General features: G+C 40.1%; 1 protein-coding gene across 2 annotated transcripts in view; it reads left to right on the top strand.

Moving 5' to 3' along the window:
* The window catches only part of THUMPD2 (THUMP domain containing 2), a 38245-nt gene extending 22645 nt beyond the window's left edge, over positions 1–15600 (top strand). Inside the window, exons 7-10 of one of the 2 annotated variants that reach the window (XM_021697530.1) lie at positions 1257–1328; positions 1813–1927; positions 11787–11895; positions 14795–15600. In XM_021697530.1, coding sequence (XP_021553205.1) covers positions 1257–1328; positions 1813–1927; positions 11787–11895; positions 14795–15119 — 621 coding nt within the window. In that variant the 3' untranslated portion in view covers positions 15120–15600. The remainder of the gene's footprint in view (positions 1–1256; positions 1329–1812; positions 1928–11786; positions 11896–14794) is intronic. The other variant, XM_021697529.1, reaches the window with a different exon arrangement.
* Positions 15601–18947: the final 3347 nt, after the last annotated feature.

Below are 18947 nucleotides of genomic sequence, written 5' to 3'. Positions count from 1 at the left end.
TAACTTCTCTCACTTTCTAGATGACTCATCTAGTTCTGATGCTTTAAATATCATTTATGACTAACACTGAGTGTTCCCAACTTTATATCTGTAGCCTGAACCTCTCCCCTGAACTCCAGACCCATATGTTCAACAAATCACTTGACGTCCATACTTGGTCTAAGAGGTATTTCAAAATTAACATGTCCAGAACTATATTCTTGTCCTCTTCGAAGCTTCTCCTTCCCCTCTCTTCCCATCTCAGGAACAGGGAACTCTTCTAGTTGCTCAGGTCAAAAACTTTAGTCATTTCTGATTATTGTCATTCTTTAACATTCTACGTCCAGTCCATTGGCTCCACCTTTAAAATATATCTAGAATCTAACCAGTTCTCACCGCTTTTACCAAAACCACTCTTAATTCAAGTCACCATCATCTCTTGCCTACTTCCCCTAACTAGCCTCCCTGTTAACACCCTTACCCTTCTCTGGTCCATTCTCAGCAGAGCAACCAGAGTGATCCCTCTGAAGTGTAAATGTCATGTTACTCCTCTGCTCAGAACCCTCCAATAGTTTCCCATTCTTCAGAATAGAACCAGAATCCTTGCAGTACCTACAAGATGTGACATAATGTGACTCCCCCAGAATGGGAGTAATTCCTTTTTTCTCCAAGTTTCCTGTTTTCCCAGGTACAAGTAGGATTACACTTTCCTGACCCTTTCAAATTGTGTGTGTCATGTGACTGATGTGCTTCAGCCAGTCAAATGGCCATGGAAGTGATATGTCTCACTTCCAGATGGCACCTTTAAGAGCCACTACATCATTTGTCATGCTTTTCTTTCCCCTCTGCCACAGTCATGGCAGTGCTCTGGATGGTGCCCACTTCATGAGCCTGGCTTCCAGAGTAAGAAGCAGAAACCCCAGATGCCCTACTGTGGGGATGTAGCATGAGCTGTATATTGTTTTCAAACTCTAAGATGCAGGGATTGTTCCTACGTGCAGCATAACCCAGTGCATCTTGAGACTCGCCCAGCTACCTCTCATGTGAACACCACATTTTCTCTCGCACTCACTGTACTTTGGCCACACCAGGGACCTTCCTAATCTTCATACATGCCGAGCATACACCTGCCTTATGGCTTTAACCACCAGAAATTCCTAATAGAGTGTAAAAAGCAATCATTACTCTTGAAATGTGGATTCCTCAAGTTTTAGGTTTCTTTTATAATACATATTTGTGATAGGCTGAGTAATACAAATCAATATTTCTGTCTGTAGGCTGGTGCATTTGTTTTGGATCCAATGTGTGGACTTGGAACGATACTTTTGGAAGCTGCTAAAGAATGGCCAGTAAGTTCTAAAGTTTGATGAACCAAGCAGTATATTTACTTTAATCATTATATGTATATTCACTTCCCAGTTATTTACAAGTAGATTGTCTTTTTAGGATTATTAGCTTTGATTACATGAGTTACTATTTACTGTTGTCAAAATGGATTATGATGGGTTAATTAAATTGCTTAAAATACTATGATTAAATTTAGGAAAATGTGAGCAGTTTCAGTGATTAGTCATGACAGATTATGCTAATCCCCAAATTCTTTAGACATTTGTTATTGTAAAATATGGATAGTTTTTAAAAAATAACAAATCCTTCTCATTTTTTGCTATTGAATATCATTTTAAAGAAATACTGTAAATTTGTTTTAACCTGAATTAACAAATCTATTAAATTCATTTTAATTATTTGAGAAGAAGCAAGTAGGTTTTCTTAACTACATACAGTGTCTGGTAGTTTAATTCATACTTAAAATATGACTTTCTTTCCTCATAGGATGTGTATTATGTGGGTGCTGACGTCAGTGACTCACAGTTACTAGGTGCATGTGATAATCTGAAAGCTGCAGGCCTTCAGGATAGAATTGAGTTACTTAAAGTTTCTGTTATAGGTAAGATATTAAAAATGCAAACATTTGGGAAAATGAACATATGTAAATATATTTAGAATCATAATATTAAACAATTCACTTTCCATATATAAAGGTTGACTTGTTCATACCCTATAACATATCTGTGGGGCTAATCCTTGATTTATTTCCAGTAGTATAATTATAACTTATTTTTCAAAAGATTCATTATTAGTAACAACATTTATTCGGTCTCCCTAAGCATTTAAGTGAAAATACCTTTTTAAGATGTGTTTGTTATATCTAAACCATTTCTCACATCGTAATCAGGGGTCACTTAATATAGGCATAAAATAAAGAGGGCAGTATAATAATAATAATAAAACTTTGCATTTCTTTCAGATAAACTGAAATGTTCTGAATTATCTTACTTTTCCCTTGCCTCACATTGGACAGTATTCCTGTGGTATATAGGAGTGAGGCAACCAAACATCCCTGTTTGCTAAACCAGTACTTCCAATGCTAAAACTGGAACGCCTGGGGCAAACCAGGACAGTTGGTCACCCTGTGAGGTAGCGGGAAGCCTTTTACTGATGGGGAATCAGCAATAACAAACATGACTAGAAATCAACTCTGCTCAGTGCAACCAAAATAATATATCCATAAGACCCATAGTATTTAGACCACTTTAGACAAGCCTCACATTCCTTATTTCTTTCCTTTCCTCTAGTACATCTTTCTCCCTTAAAAACTGAGCACATTTAATTCCAGCTGAGAAAATGGTATTCTCTTGACACAGTGTAAATAGGTAGTAGATGGTCCCACTGGAGGAACAAAATGTTTTTTTTTAATTTTTTATTGTAGTGGAAAAGTAGTAGAGTATCAAGAAGAAAATATTAGGGTGACTTATGCATAAATACATAATAAAGCACCCCCATTTTTAAAGATTTTTTATTTATTTTTGTGAGAGAGAGAGAATGTGAGTGTGCACTCTCGAGTGGGGGGGAGGGGGGAGGCAGAGGGGTAAACAGACTCCATGCGGGACTCGATCCCAGGACCCTGGGATCATCACCTGAGCCGAAGGCAGACGCTTAACCAAAGAGCCACTCAGGTGCCCCTCTGTCAAGGTTTTTAATGGGACTCTGTGCATAAGACACAGGTTTCTAGAGGAAACCAATGGATGATGAGGCTAAAATCCGCTTTCATGAACTCTAATTTCTTTCAGAAAGTTGTTTTGGTGGGACTTTCAAGAAGACTGGGATGACTTCCTCAGCTATTGCAGAGTAGTTGTTTTTCAAACCCTTTACAATCTCCAGATTGCCTCTGAGGTGTCAGGAAGGAAATACCCAGAGGTCTGTCTGACCTCTGCCACGCTTCCAACTCCATTTTTATCTATTTTCGTGTGGGGGGCATTTTGCATAAGATTTCACTTAAAGTGACAAAACAAAAACAAGCAAAGGGGTTCAATTGTTGTTGTTCTTTTTAAGTGTTGAAAACAAAAGGTTATCTACGGCACCAAGTAGGCAAATAAAGGAAGGATCATTCTAAGTGCCATGTTAAGAATAGATGATAGCAGGGAGGATGGAAACAGGAAACAAAGAAACTAATTAAGGCTGTCGCAATAATCCAGTCAGAAATGAGGTGGCTTGGGCCCGAGTGCTATTCATGGAGGTGTTGAGGAGAGGTCAGATACTTAATTTTTGAAGGTAGAACGAGCAGGATTTGTTGTTGGGTTGAATGTGGCATGTGAGAAAAAGACCAAGAATGACTCAACTTCCTGGCTTGAGCAGCTGGAGGGTGGGGTTGCCATTCACTGAGTCGGGAAAACTGCTGGGGAGCAAGTTGGAGTTCTGGGGCCTGTTAAGTTCCATGTGATCATTAGGCACAAAGTGGAGAAGGTGGCAAGTTAGGAGCCCCATACCCAAATCTGGAGTGTAGGGGCGAGGTGAGGCATCGTCGAGTAGGTAACATTTAAATCCAGATCACCTAGGAAATGAGTACAGCTAGAGAAGGGAAAGAGGCCTGGGGGTGAGGAGAGCACTTGAGAATCACAGTTGTGCTAGCTTACCCCAGACCAGCGGCAGTCAGCAGGGCACGTTTCCCTAAACCATTGTTGAGACTAGATAGTATCATCTTACTGCAGGATTGCAGTCTGGAAAACTAGAAATTTGATACATTTTTCAAACTTTTCCTCAGTTACTAGTGAGATGAAACATTTTTCACATGTCATTTGTAGATTGTTCTTTTATGAATTGTTCTCAGAGTAACTTTCTGGAGGAAAGAATAAACCATCTATTTTAAATTATTTCATCATCCTAACCTTTTAACATTAAATTTCAGCCTAGAGGGAACCATATATATCTTGTGTACATAGGGCCCAGTATCAACTGTCTAATAATTAGCCCTTCATTACACATCTTTACTTTAGAGGTGGACATTGTAGCTAGAGCCAAGTGTTTATTTTCTTCACTAATTCGGTTTCACCTTTAAAAGCTTTAATCATAAACACAATTTAGAATGTTGAGACCCATGAATCAGTCCCTTGTTCAACATTGACAGGTGTGAGGATCTCACGCCTTTTTTACTATAGTAAGAGCACGCAGAGACTTCAGGGTCAAACAGACCGAGTATAAATCCTGACTCCACCATTGTTTCTCCAGTGTGTGGCCTTCAGCAAAATCCTGGACCTCTGTATTTTGTCGTCTACAGTATGAAGATAATCCCTACTTCATAGAGCCTGTGGTGGAGATTTATCACATAAGCACATTGAGTACATTGCCTAACACACAGCACGGTTGAAGACCTCTGTAAACATGGATATGTCTAGGAATTTAGTAATACTCCCATCGTGATTTGTTTCTGCAGAATCACGGTCTTTGTTCTCTTTGTGTGCTTTAATGACTGTATTTTTTCTACTTTTTTTAGTAAGGTTTACTTTGTAACTTTCTACTGGTATAAAAAGAGATGATCCTTTAATATGGGGAAATTGCTTGTGTTTATTCCTAAGTTTTAATTATCACGAAAGTTTGGAACCAGACGAGTATTATGTTACAGGCTATCTTAGGAACTAATTAGTCATTGGTTAGGCTTTGTTTTTTGTTAATCCACAGATATATATACATTCCTAGGATAAGACAGAGAGCTGTAATATATACAGATTGGAGCAAAAGAAACACATGTATAAGTTAATTAAAATGACAAAATTGTTGACAGGTGAAAAAAGGAATGTTTTCACTTCCAATTAGACATTTTATAGTCTGTCACACATTACTTCGGTGAGAGTTTATAACAAGCTTATTGTTAACAGCTGTGCTTTGTTCTCAGGTGTCATTCATTTCAGCCCTTGTAGGAGTAAAGCATGCTTTTTTCAGTACACCCAGAAGCTGCCCATAATGTGGTGGTTGCATTTTCTTTCATATCAGTGTGGGTTTTTCTCCAGTATCTATCCTGCCCTTGCTGGCCTGGGCCCTGGTGTTCCAGCCACATGTCTTGTGGCCCATGCCATATTATGCAAGACTCATGAAGCTGCCAAGCTGCCCATTTGGGGAATCAAGAGGAAATGTGGGAAGTGATGGGTTAGGTGTATGTGGAGTATGTGGAAATAGGGAATAAGAAGCTTACCACAGAGAGTTGAGTGTTTTTGGGTATAATGGCTTTATAGTTTGTTGTATGGTACTAATCCTTTTTAATTATTTGGTAACACTTGTATTCTGTAACAAACTCAGCAATAATAAGTTTTTTAAAGCACATGTTTAATGAGAAAGTTAATACAGAGTTTCCATTTCTCAAGAAAGCTGATGAACACATTACTTAAGTAAAATGTTTGTTGACATTTATCATCCACTGTGAGGGCCCTGGTGATATCACTGATCAAATGAAACAGATCTGTTTATAGGAGCATCTAGCATTTACTTCAAAACATAATAGTTATTTTAAGGAGACTGAGCCCAAAGACAGCTATTTATCAAATGCAGCTAAAGAAAATGTATTTAGGGGCACCTGGGTGGCTCAGTTGGTTAAACGATTGCCTTTGGCTCAGGTCATGATCCTGGAGTCCCGGGATCAAGTCCCGCATCAGGCTCCCTGCTCAGCAGGGAGTCTGCTTCTCCCTCTGACCCTCCTCCCTCTCATGCTCTCTGTCTCTCATTCTCTCTCTCTCAAATAAATAAATAAAATCTTTAAAAAAAAAAAAAGAAAATGTATTTAACTCTCATTCTGTGAAGCATGACTTTTCATTTAGATCAAATGACTATTCTAAATTAATTTTGCTCAGTTTCAATTCCAAGTTTTCTTATGTATGTAAACAAAATGAAGCTACAGCTATTAAATTGTTGGTTCCATTAGTAGACCTTTGCAGACAGTTAAATTTTGCCAGTTTTGCATCAGTGTTATCAGAAGCTTCAAAAAGAAAATGCATTTTATCTTCCAATGGTGGTTTTGCTTGTCTTTTTCCCAGTTCTTAGAAATTTAGGAAGTTTTTTCTGTCAAAGATAACATCTTTCATAATTGTGAGTGCTACTGTAAATTGAGCTCAGAACTTCATGTGTGTCTGTTTATGCAGTATTTACTGGTAATATTCTACTAACGATATCTATGAAGCAGAAATGTATGTGGAATTAGGCATGGTACCCACATAATTCATAATTATCTTCAAACAAGCTCTGATATTCTATAAATGAAATAGAAACTTAAGTTATCAAAATAATAAACTTTCCAAGAAACATTTTTTTAAATATATATTGAGTAACTGACCAGCAAACTATTTGTGATGAAGATGGTTGCCAAAAAAAAAAATTAATAAGCTTCAACATAACAGAACACATTTTATTTCCTTGCCCATCATCAGATGGGTTTAAAAATATTTAAGCCTTCAAAGAATGGCTTTGTGGATTGGCCAAAGTATTCTACAATTGTCTACAAAAGTTTTTTTAAATAAACCAATAGGCTTATTGTGGCTGCATTTTTCAAAAAATCCATTGGAAATCTGTAATCAGAGAATTTAACAAATGTATTGCCCCAAAACTTAAGTTTTTGCAATTTTTGATGAATTGCAGTTATGAAAAACATTAAAGACATTAAAATCCCTAAAAACACCAAGGAAGAAATGAACACATTAAAACCGAGAGCTCCATAATGCACAACATTTAATTCTGAAATTCTATAAATACACCTTGGATATCTTAAAGGAAGAATCTTCTAATGGCTTTCTTTAATTGGATAAATGTATATTCTAGAATGGAATGGAATCAAATTGAGAAGAGCTTAGATTCTGCAGCCTCTACACGTGGTAAACCAATTAAAAGAACAGTAGAGACAATTTATTTGAGCTTTGTGTTGTGAAAATGTTTGTCAAAGGCACTCTAAATGGAGACACTCTAAATGGAGGGCTGAAATATTTACACTCTCCTTATGAAAGAAATAGAATTGAGAGTATCCTCCAGTTAGCAGAATTTGCTCTGAGCTCTACTGTTACTTCAGAACCTGTAAAGAAAGTATTTTCTCAAATAAAAATATTAGAGTCTACAGAGAAGTTTATTAACCATAAAAGTGAAACTTTGAAGAGTATTACAGGCAATTTTATGAAAAAATTTGAAGTTCCTATTTAAAAAATACTGCATTCTTCAGAAAAATGTAATGACATAGGATTAGAGACTGATATATCGTTCCAATTTTAGTATATGTGCTGCCGAAGGGAGCACGAGACTGATACATCTAAGAAACTAATCAGTATAAGAATACAGACCACAAAAAATCATTTTACTTGTTAATTTTAATGTTAAAATAATATCTTAAAAGTTTGTGGGATTTTTTATTTCAGTGTGCCCAGATATTATTTTTCGGTCCCCTGTAATAACCAATTTGTCAGACAATAAATATTTCAAAAAGTATGTAATCTTATTTCTAATCATCTTGTTCTTGAAAATGTTCCTATTTGGACTATAAATTTTTTTTTTTTTTTTTTTTTTTTTTTAAAGATTTTATTTATTTATTTGAGACAGAGAGCGAGGAAGGTCAGAGGGAGAAGCAGACTCCCTGTCGAGCAGGGAGCCCGATGCGGGACTCGATCCTGGGACTCCAGGATCATGACCTGAGTTGAAGGCAGTCGCTTAACCAACTGAGCCACCCAGGCGCCCCTGGACTATAAATTAAAAGGTCACCAGTTCCAGATGCCAAACTACATTTTGCATATTTAAGACTAATTATGAGCTTCTGGATTAAGATGACAGAGTGAAACTTTATTGAAGGATTTGTATTCTCCTGCACTTATTGAAATAAGAAAAGGAATAGTAAAAAATAGAAGGAAAAAAAAATCAGCAGCAGCAATCAAAGAAAGGGCATAATCTATATGCAATAAACATCAAAATCTGGCCACAATGGAAAGAAACAGGAAGTTACAGAGCAGTATAGTCAATAGAATAGTGGCTCTTAAGGTTATTGACACCAAGTGTGGCCCCAAAAATATGCCCATCCAAGATGTCATTTTAGTACAAAGACATTTTCAAATATAAAAAAGTTCAGGCGGGGTGCCTGGGTGCCTCAGCCAGTTAAGAGTCCGACTCTTAGTTTCAGCTCAGGTCATGATCTCAGGATGGTGAGATCAACACAGAGTCTACTTAAGATTCTCTCCCTCCCCCCCCCCCCCCCCCCCCCCCTCCCCCCCCCCCCCGGCTCACAAACGTGCTCTCTGACTCTCTCTCTCAAAATAAAATAAATAAAATCTTTAAAAACAAAAAGTTCAGGCATCATTTCACTAATAAATCCTTTAGGGGAAAATTTTAATAAAATGCAAACATCTAAGAGATAAATCAACTGAAGAATAGAGAAAGCAAGACAAAGTGATTGGTCATGAGGACTGAATCAACTTGAATATACAACTGATTTTAAACAAGTATGAGAATTACAGATACAGGACAGAACACGAATGTGATAAATCCAGACAGTGGAAAGAATGTTCAAACGGTAAGAAGTATGAGGAAAGAAAATAGAAGGGTGTGCCCAATTTTGTAGAAGACCTCAATTTATTTAGTCATTTGTCTAAATATATGCACAAAAGGGTATCTTGAAGGCTTTTAAAACGTATTGGAATAAAATATATTAGGGCCATAATCCTGAGTTTTAAGCAGTTCTTACCCATTTTTCTCCTGGAAGGAAGGAGAAATAGAGCAGCTCTTTTGTTCAAGACACACCAGTATGTTCAATTTTTTTCATCTTCTTGAATCATCCTGCTGAGTTGTAAAAAAGAGATGATTTTTACATATTTGTTTTGAGCTATGTTTCTATTTCAGAATTTTATCTCCTTAGTTACAGGCAAACTCTTTGTTCGCAGGCAGTTCAAAAGCATTTAATAATTTAAAAGATTTTACTGTGTTGAAAATCATGGGTCGGGTGCTCATGATTTCAGGAGTTTCCTCACCAGAAACCCTGGAGGTGGGGCCAATAGCCTGTGTGTCACCAGCCCTTCCTTTGATTCTGAAACACACTAGATAGTAGGTTTGGGATGAAGTGGGAGAGGATTTGCATTTGTACTTCCTAGGAGACACTGCTGCTGATGGTAGCCCCTGATGACGCTGCGCGGAAGATACTGAGGCCCTGAGAACCACTGCAGGAGGAAAGGAGTAGGAAAGAGGCCCGTCTGGAAGCCCTTGCCCCGCATGGCCTTTGAGGAGTGGGGGGAAGGACGTGCTGTGTCCCTCAGAGCTGCTTTGAAGGATTCCGGCCCACTGATCTCCCCCGCTGTCACCCGCCTGTACACCCAGAGAAGACATTGTACATACTAACCACAACAAGACCTAACCGTTATCGAGTGCTCACTCTGTGCCAGGCACCGTTCTAAATGCTTTCCATAAATGACCTCACTTGTAAACTTCGGAGATAGGTACTCTTACCACTTTACAGACGAGGAAACTAACACAGTAATTTCCCAAAGTCCTCTAGTTAGTGGCAGAGCCAAATGCAAGCTGTCTGATACCAGGGCCTGCCTGTACTCTCATACACATCCACAAAAGCTTATTTTATGTTCTACTGGACGATAGCAGTGCTTAGTTCTAGAACTTTTAGAAAGAACTATTCTGTTAAGTTCCTTCACCTTCTAAAATTATTTAAAGCAGTTTAGCAAATTATATAATACAGAGTAGGAAAGTTGCAAATAAAAATAGAGACTGACAAGAAAAAAAATGTTAACCAAACCTGAACAAATTGGGCAGCTAATTGTGTGTGTGTGTGTGTGTGTGTGTGTGTGTGTGAATGCACAAAAGAAAGACGTGGGCTCAAACTCAGGAGTAAACTGTTGTGGTTTCTCATGTATAAAACATCCGATAACCCTGATGGCCTTCACTGTACATTGCCTTGAGTAGTTCTGCAAAAAATATAGAAACAGTATTTAAATGTACATGTGCTATATCGACATCCTAAAACTAAATGCATGAAGTTTAAGTATGACTTGGGGGCACCTGGATGGTGCAGTCAGTTGAGCAACCAACTCTTCGTTTCGGCTCAGGTCATGATCTCAGGGTCATGAGATCAAGTCCCGCATCGGGCTCCGTACTCAGCACGGAGTCCGCTTGAGATTCTCTCTCCCTCTCCTGCTGTGCTCTCCCGCCCCCCCCCCCCACAACCCCGCTCTCTAAAATAAATAGATAAATCTTTTAAAAAATATATGACTTGGAAAAAAAAAAAAGAATTCCTGCCTGGCTTTGAAAGAATATTATCCTGAAACTTTTTCTAACAACCTATTCTTTCTTCTACTAATCTCAAGCAAGGGTTAGAACTAGGTGAGATTATCAAGTGTTCATTAGACTTTCCCAGGTAATGGGACTTTTTGTTTTGTTCTTAAATTTCCAGCCAACAAAAATTTATATGTTATTCAAAATAGTAAAGATTATTTAAATTTTATTATATTTTTACAGAATTAGATGCTATTCAAAATGTAAATTGGGACATCTACCTTATTAATAATGGGGATGCCTGGGTGGCTCAGGCGGTTAAGCATCTGCCTTTGGCTCAGGTCATGATCTCAGGGTCCTGGGATCGAGTCCCACATCCGGCTCCCGGCTCAGTGGGGAATCTGCTTCTACCTCTGCCTCTCCTCCTCCCCCTGCTTGTGCTCTCTTGCTCGCTCATTCTCTCTCTGACAAATAAATAAAATCTTAAAAAAAAAAAGAAAATTGGGACATCTACCTTATTAATATCTAATTTACATGATGGGTGGCAAGTAAAATAAGTAAAAAATGAAAAGTATATTCAGAAAATGTGGAAGTTAAGATTATGTGTACTACCTTCTGATAATCTAATTTCTGAGGAATGTAAACATGAGAAAAAAAATTTAGATTTAGTAATCAAACACTATATTTAATTTTGTTAGGATAATATTCATTTTGTTGATTTGTTTAGCCTTTTCTCTGATCTTAGAACTAGATGTTCCTAACCTTTTGGGTCTCCTTTAAAATTTCAGTGAAAGCTAAGATCATCTCCCTTAAAAGCAAATAGATCTACACATGCAAAATTGTATATGTAACTATGAGGAGAGAAATGAAAGTTATAGAATGTCATTTGTAGAAGGTTCTTGTAGACAATTTAATGTATTTCTTCTTGGATCTGGCAACTTTCTAGTCATGTAATATGTTTAGAGAATTCAATTTTCTGATTAATTTAAGATTCTGCTTAATTTACGTCATTTTATCATAACAGAAAAACCAATTTTCAAAGAACAGAATATAATAACTTTACCATTTACTTTTTAGTGAGAAGCCTTTTGGAAACTTATAATTTCTTGGAAACAATGTTAGCAACCCTAAATTTTATTTAATATGCAAAAATAATTCTACGTACTTCAATTTTCTCTTATTTAGGTTGTAAATATTTGAACTTAATGTAACCAGATTCTCTGGTTTCTGTATTTCAGAATTGCCACTGCCCTCAGAGAGTGTTGATATTATTATTTCTGACATTCCATTTGGGAAAAAGTTTAAGTTAGGGAAGGACATCAAAAACATTCTACAGGAAATGGAGAGGTAAGTTGTTGAGTTTATTTTTATAATTTTTGAGTTAGGGGGCATTTAACCAAAATATATCCTAGTTCTTCAGTTAAGATTTGATTGATCTTATTAATTCCCCCCAAAGCTTTTGTAGTTTAATTTTCTAAGGTTTCAAATCAGAAGCTTAATATCATCTTACACTATTAACAAGTTTTATTCTGAAAAAAATACTAATTTGTCATTATTGCCTGAAATTTGAGCATCTGAAACAGTGACGTGTATTTTACTCACTGAGGTAAGTAATTTACGTATTTACTTCTAAGCCTCACAAAAACCCTGCCTCCTGTGTGTTAATCCCCCACACTTTACAGATGAGAAACTGGGACCCAGAAAGATGAACTTTCTCAAGATCCCAGCTACTAAACCATACAACAGTTCACATAAGGAACATTCAGTAACATAGAGAGGTTACAACACTGCTGATTGTAGAATGAAGATGCAGAAGTGTTTATTCATGTCATGGTTTCTAAGGTTGGCCTCAGGGAATCTAATTCAGTGAAAGTATTTCTTTGAGGAGTTCAAACAGTGAGGCCTGTTTTCTGATCATTGAAGTGGAGAAAGGAGAGAACCTAGAACACATGGAGGAATAACAAGATATGACTGAGAGGTCAGTTCATGAAATTGTCTCAGTTGGACATTTAATAGAGCAAGACAACATAGATGTTCGAGAGCCTGTATATAAATAATGTCACCAATAGAAAAAATGAGCCATGGGTTTTGGGTGGAGAAAATTCAGTGTCAAGGCTGACATTCCGTAAGAAAAATTAAAGCTTGACATGAAGTCTAAGTCCAACTAAGAGCCATCTCAGCTCCATTGTGTGAATTGGGTGCGCCACACTTCTGTTTGGATTATCTTATTTCTAAGCAACCTCCTCTGCTGCACAGTTACCTAACCCTTGACATATTACGTGAGGTCTCTCTTTCTGGGCAACACCTATAATTCAGACATTTCCTCAGCTCCTGTCCATGTTCCCCTCAAGCAGATTTTGCAACCCTGACTTCATATTAAAACCATTTCACGAGCTTTTGAAAAACTCTGACACTCATTCTCCACCCCTCCCCACTGAGGCTCCAGTTTAACTGGTCTGGAGTAGAATGTGAGTGTATTTCTTAACCACTCCCGGGCTGAGTCTGTTGTGCAGCCAGAGTTAATAACCACAGCCTTTGTGCCTAACTAGGTAATGCACCAGCCATACTCTGAAGCCAGCTCATGGGGAAATACTAATATGTGTGAGCAATGACTTACATTTAGCCTGGAACTTTCCAGAAAGTATTCAAGATTTCCCCCCTAATCTGAAGGCCTCAGTAGGATGCGTGTATGTATTTGGACAGAAGGAACTTCTATGACCATGCCTCCCTGACACCTGCTCACAGCCTTTGTAGTTTGATTTTTTACTTTTTACATAGTTTGAGGTTTTATATAGGCAGTGTAGCATAATACAGTGTAGTTTGGAGACAAACTTGTCTTGATTCACTGACTGTTTAGATGAGGGAAATCTACTTGAGCTCCTGACATCTTTGTCGGGTGTGGGGGAAATTCCCTGTAACTCCTGGCCTTCAAGCTGTCACCTGTTTCCCTACCTAGACAGCCAAACTTATTGAAAGAATAGTCTACACTTGACATCTCTGCTTCCTCACCTTCCAGTCCCCCTTCAGTTCTGGCAGACCAGCATTTGCTCCTGCCCTCAACCAAGATTGCTGTGCCCAGGTTCACTAATGACTTCTCGTAATCCTAGCCACTTGTTAGTCCTGCCGCATTAGACACTGTTGAGACCATTCCCTTCTGGAAAGTGTGCACCTTTGGCTTCCATGCCATCACTGTTGTCCAGACTTTCTCGTAGGATTATGGACCCTTCCTACTCTCTCCTCCCTTAAACGTGAAGTCCTTGGCCCTTTTTCTCTTCTCACTTGGTACTGCCACCGCCAGCTCCCCCCCACCCCCCCCCATGATCCATGATGTCCTCCATCATCATGGCTTTATCTGCTGTGTACTATTGAAAATCTCTCCCTCGAGCCCTGGTCTTCTCCTTGCCTCCAGGCTTTATATCCAACTGTGAATTGGAATTCACCCCGCCCTGTTCCTTCGGTCCCTCTGCACATTCCAACAGGCTCTCTCCCTCCCTCCTCCTCCCACCCCCTCTCATTCACCCTCCTGCTGAAGTTCTTTCAGTGCCTCCCCCTCCTGGAGTCTTCCTGTCTGCTGCTTTTCTGCCTCCAGCTGCCTGCCTTGCTCCAGTCCCTCTCTGTCACTTGGCCTGCCTCGCTCCTGCTTGTCCTTAACGCACAGCGCAGGTTTGGGACCCACCTAATGTGCTCCTGGGGCACCTCGGACTTGCCTGGAGCATTTGCCACCCTCCTTAACTCTCTACTGGCCTCTCTCCCACTGTCAGTAATCTGTTTAGCAACTCCCCGGACTGTGGTGTTGGTCACTTTCTCCACATAGACGTGCTCTGCAAATTTGCTCAAGTGATTGCATCTCAGGGTCTTCCCTGTTGTCCTTCCCTTGTGCATGTCCTCGCTCTTTCTGGTTATTTTCTTCTGCCAACAGCCTACTACCTCTAATATATGCTGATTCTTTAGGATTCTTTCATTTGCCTTTTCCTTTGTACTTATTAGAATGTGACTATGAATTACTTTGAGGCTTGCCTTTTAAGTAGAGTAAAAATAGATAATTAAAGCAGATTTGTGCTAGTGATTCTGTAATTACTATAATGAATATGCATTATGGAAGATACTACCTAATTATCAAAATCCTTGTGTTTAAATAGATAAAATTAAATTTCAAATTAAAAACACCAAATATTTAAAATAAAGTGGGATTGTTTGTTGTCTAAAAAGAAAGAAATACTCATTCCAATTACCATTTTTTGTCAAGAGTGCTCCACGTTGGTGGAACCATTGTGTTGTTGCTCAGCGAAGATCACCACAAGCGCCTCCAAGATTGTGAACAGAGCGGTATCCCTTTGAATTCCAAGGGCAGCCACACAGATGAACCTGGAATCGAGAAGTGCTTGAATCCTGGAGAGAAGACTGACCTATCAGACACAGTGTCATCTTCATCCGAAGCCATTAGCCAGGGGGGCTTAGACAAAATGCCACCGTTTGGCTCTTTAGTGCCGATGGAATGCTACCAAGTTAGCCTTGGAAGGACAGATGCGTTCATATACAAATACAGGAAGTCGCACTCTTTGGGACTCTAGCAGGCTTGCGGGTGTAAGCCAGGGTCAAGTCGTCCCAGGGCAGCTGCACAGCAGGGAAGGCGGTTGTCTTGGGACCCTGATAGGGCCCCAGAGTCCCAAGGAAACAGACTCCCCTGAGGACAGGAGGCGTGGCAGCTGGACGCAGGTTCTGAGTAGAGTTCAGCTTTATACCCTAAAGAGCTAAAAGTTGCCGACCAAGACCAGTGAATGAACATTTATACCAAAGGACCCTTAAACTTCGTATTCTGTCGGAAGGTGAAAAGTTCTGCCCTGCCTGCACTATTTCTGAGCAGAAGCTGCAACTTGGAATAGAGGTTTTCAGGGGTTCACATAAAGTATATGGCAGTCATCACAAGGTTAGTGATGTTTTCACGGTCACATTTTTCTAACTGTAGAAACTTTTATGTGTTACTTCTTTTAATATTAAACTTGATTTTTTAAACGTGTAATTTTCTTCTCCATTGGAATAAAAATAATTTTTATTTGCAATACCTTTTATATGTCCCAAGTTATATAAAACATTAATGGGAATAATAACAATGTGAATCCAGCCAGTATCCCCCAACATGATGGAAAATACAGTTTGCTCTTTTTTATAAAAGCATTAATAGGTCAAGCCTCATTAAGAATGGGAGATTGGAGCAAATATTTAAAGGACATGGAACAGTGTTCCAGGCACATGGAATAGCCAGTTGCAAAGGCCGTAAGGCAAGAGCATGCCTGATGTATCTGAGGATCAGCAGAGAGGAAATCGGGCTGGAGCAGAGTGAGTGAGGGGGGAGGACAGCTTGAAGAGCAAGTCAGTGGCAGGTGTGGCAGTAGCAGGTTAGACCAAACAGGGCCTTAAAGATCACTAGGAGACTGGCTCTGACTTAAAACTACCAGACAGGTTTGAACAAGTAGAAATCTAACATACATTTTACAGAACCACTGTGATGACTGTAGTGTGGGGAGGCAAAGGTGGAAGTAGACCAGTTGGAAGCTTTTTGCAATAATCCAGGCAAGAGAAAATGGTAGCCTGCCCCAGGGCGGTAGCAGCAGAGGTGGTAAGAGGCAGCCGGATTCTGAAATATACTTCATTTCTTAAACCAGGAGGATCTGCAGATGTGTTTGACGTGTGGTGTGATTGGTGGAGACGAGGCAGGAGAGACTCTAGGATACTTGGCCAATTCCCCTGAGTAGGGTGCTTCCATCAATTGATAGGGGAAAAACTGTGGAGGGGGTGGGTTGGGTGTGAGATGGCAGCAGCTCATTTTTAGACTTGCTGACTTTGAGATGTGCATTATACATCCCAGTGGGGGTGTTGAGTAGGCAACTGAATACATGAGTCTGAAGTTTAAGACAAAGTTCTGCCCTGGAGATATAAATTTGGGGATTTTCAGCATATTGGTGCCATGAAACTGGATGGGATCACCAAAGGACTAAATGGAGGAGAAGGAGGAAGAGGAACAGGGCTGAGGCCTGGGTTCCTCCACACTAAGAAGTCAGGAGAAGGGAAGGAATCTGCAAGGGAGCAGGAGAAAAGCAAGTGGTTGCCTGGAAGGCAAATGAGCAGAGGCTCTGGACTAGACATTGACCCTTGGATTTAGCAATGAGGTCATGAATGACCTTGACCATGGGAGTTCTGGTGGCGTGGGGAAGGAGCAAAGCCACACTGGATTGGAATTAAGAGAAAATACGGGAAAAGCTGGAGGTAATGAATACAAACGACTCCTGATGAGAGCGAAGAATGGAGTTAGTAGGTTGGTGAGGGATATGGAATCAAGAGAATGATATATTTTTTTAAGGTGGGAGAAGTAGCATGTTTTTCATATTGAAGAGAATGCTCCGGGAAAGGCGAAAAACTCATGAGGTAGGAAAAGGATAATTGCTGGAGCAGTGTCCTTGAAAAGGGGGCTGGAATACATTCCACACGTGGGGGAATTAGCGTTCGATCAGAGCATGAATAATTTCTCCATGGTTACGAGTGGGAAGGCGGCATACAGGCATTTCTGCAGTAACATGATAAATGTGCTCCTGAAAATGTTTCATTCTCAAATTCATGCACTAAAAATAACAGAATTTACGGAAGGAATACCGACCAGACCATCCCAAACCTATCCAACTTTGGAAATTGCCTACTAACAAAACACCAATTAACATAGTCTGGAAAGAACAGGTTAACATTCCTAATCAATAAATACAGTCGAACCTTTGAACAACCCAGGGGTGAAGGGGCCCTGACCCCCACACAGTCGAACACCCACGTATAACTTCAGAGTCCCCAACAACTTAACTCCTGACAGGCTGACAGTCTCCTTGGTTTCAGCTCAGGTCATGATCTCAGGGTCGTGGGATGGAGCCCAGATTCGAGCTCCACTCTGAACGCAGAGTTGGCTTGAGATTCTCTCCCTCTCCCTCTGCCCCTGCCCTCCCCACCCCATCTGTGCATGGTACATAAATAAATCTTTAAAAAAATGGGCGCCTGGGTGGCTCAGTCATTAAGCGTCTGCCTTCGGTTCAGGTCATGATCCTAGAGTCCTGGGATCAAGCCCCTCATCGGGCTCCCTGCTCCGCAAAAAGCCTGCTTCTCCCTCTCCCACTCCCCCTGCTTGTGTTCCCTCTCTCGCTGTGTCTCTCTCTGTCAAATAAATAATCTTAAAAAAAAAAAGTGAAAGTGGACCCCCACAGTTCAAACCCAGGTTATTCAGGGGTCAACTTATATATCAGTAAATAAAGGATTTCACCTTTCCAAGGAAAGGGCAAAGGTAACTTGAGAGAATTTGGCTGCTATGTACACAATCAGGACTTCCAAGACAGAACCTGTGGCCCAAAGGAATCAAGAAGAAGATGCAGTGAAGAAGGCCTCATGCAAACTACCTTATTCTTTCTGCAGATTACTCCTTGAGCTCATTCCATTAGTGTCTTCACATTCAGCTGCTCTTATCTGGTGGCACAAAATATTAACGTGCTGGGGGGAAAAGTTACTTATGAACCGACCCAATTTCCACATTAGAGTGACATCATCCCCGACCTAGCAATAATATTTGAGTGAGTGCCTATTACAGAAACACGCACTGTAGAACAGACTGTAAGTGGGAACAGATGCTGGAGGGTGGGCGGATGTGGTGGTGGTAGACTGTGCAAGTTCTCTTCTGACTGCTTCAGTTTTCTCAGTGACAAATTATGTGGTAATTTCCCCAGATCCTGACTCTAGGCCTGGAACGGTGCCCTCAGCAAATGCAGAATCCCCACAATGGCTACCAAACCACGGAGTAAGGGTGTCTGTTATGGGAGGACCAAGATCCCATCTTCCCCAGGCTCCCCCCACATCCATCCTACCAAGATGGCCAAACAAGAGCAGTAATTCCTTTGTAGGAACTGCAACTACTAGTGCTATTAAGAAAAAGGCACAGATGCTTGATGGAATTCCTTGGCATCAGAAGGCAATCTATGTCACCTTTGGGTTTGTTGCTCTGACTCATTTACTTTTAATGGAGGCTTACGCAAGGGAGGATTCTCCAGCTGTCCAGGCCCACTGTGAGCAGCTCTGCATTTTTGCCCTTATGACCCAGGGGATCTCATGGTGCTCAGAATGTCTGTGAGCAATCTGGATGCTGTGTGGAGCCTGCAGCAAGTCCTAATAGGGGAAGTATAGCTGTAGCCTCTTTGCTTTTGGAGCAAAGCCAAGCTCTCCTGTGCAAGTAATTATTCTCCTCTTAGAAAGAACTCTTGGCTTGACCACAGGACACCAGGTGACTGTGTGACCTAACCTGCCCATCTTGAACTGAGAGTGATTTGATCCACCAGGCCAAAGGTCAATGAGCCCAGGCCAACAGCACATTCTCA

Source organism: Neomonachus schauinslandi, chromosome 10, assembly GCF_002201575.2.
Source record: "Neomonachus schauinslandi chromosome 10, ASM220157v2, whole genome shotgun sequence".
Classification (NCBI taxonomy): domain Eukaryota; kingdom Metazoa; phylum Chordata; class Mammalia; order Carnivora; family Phocidae; genus Neomonachus; species Neomonachus schauinslandi.
Note: the sequence above shows the minus strand (reverse complement) of the source record. Positions and strands in the feature narration are given on the sequence as shown.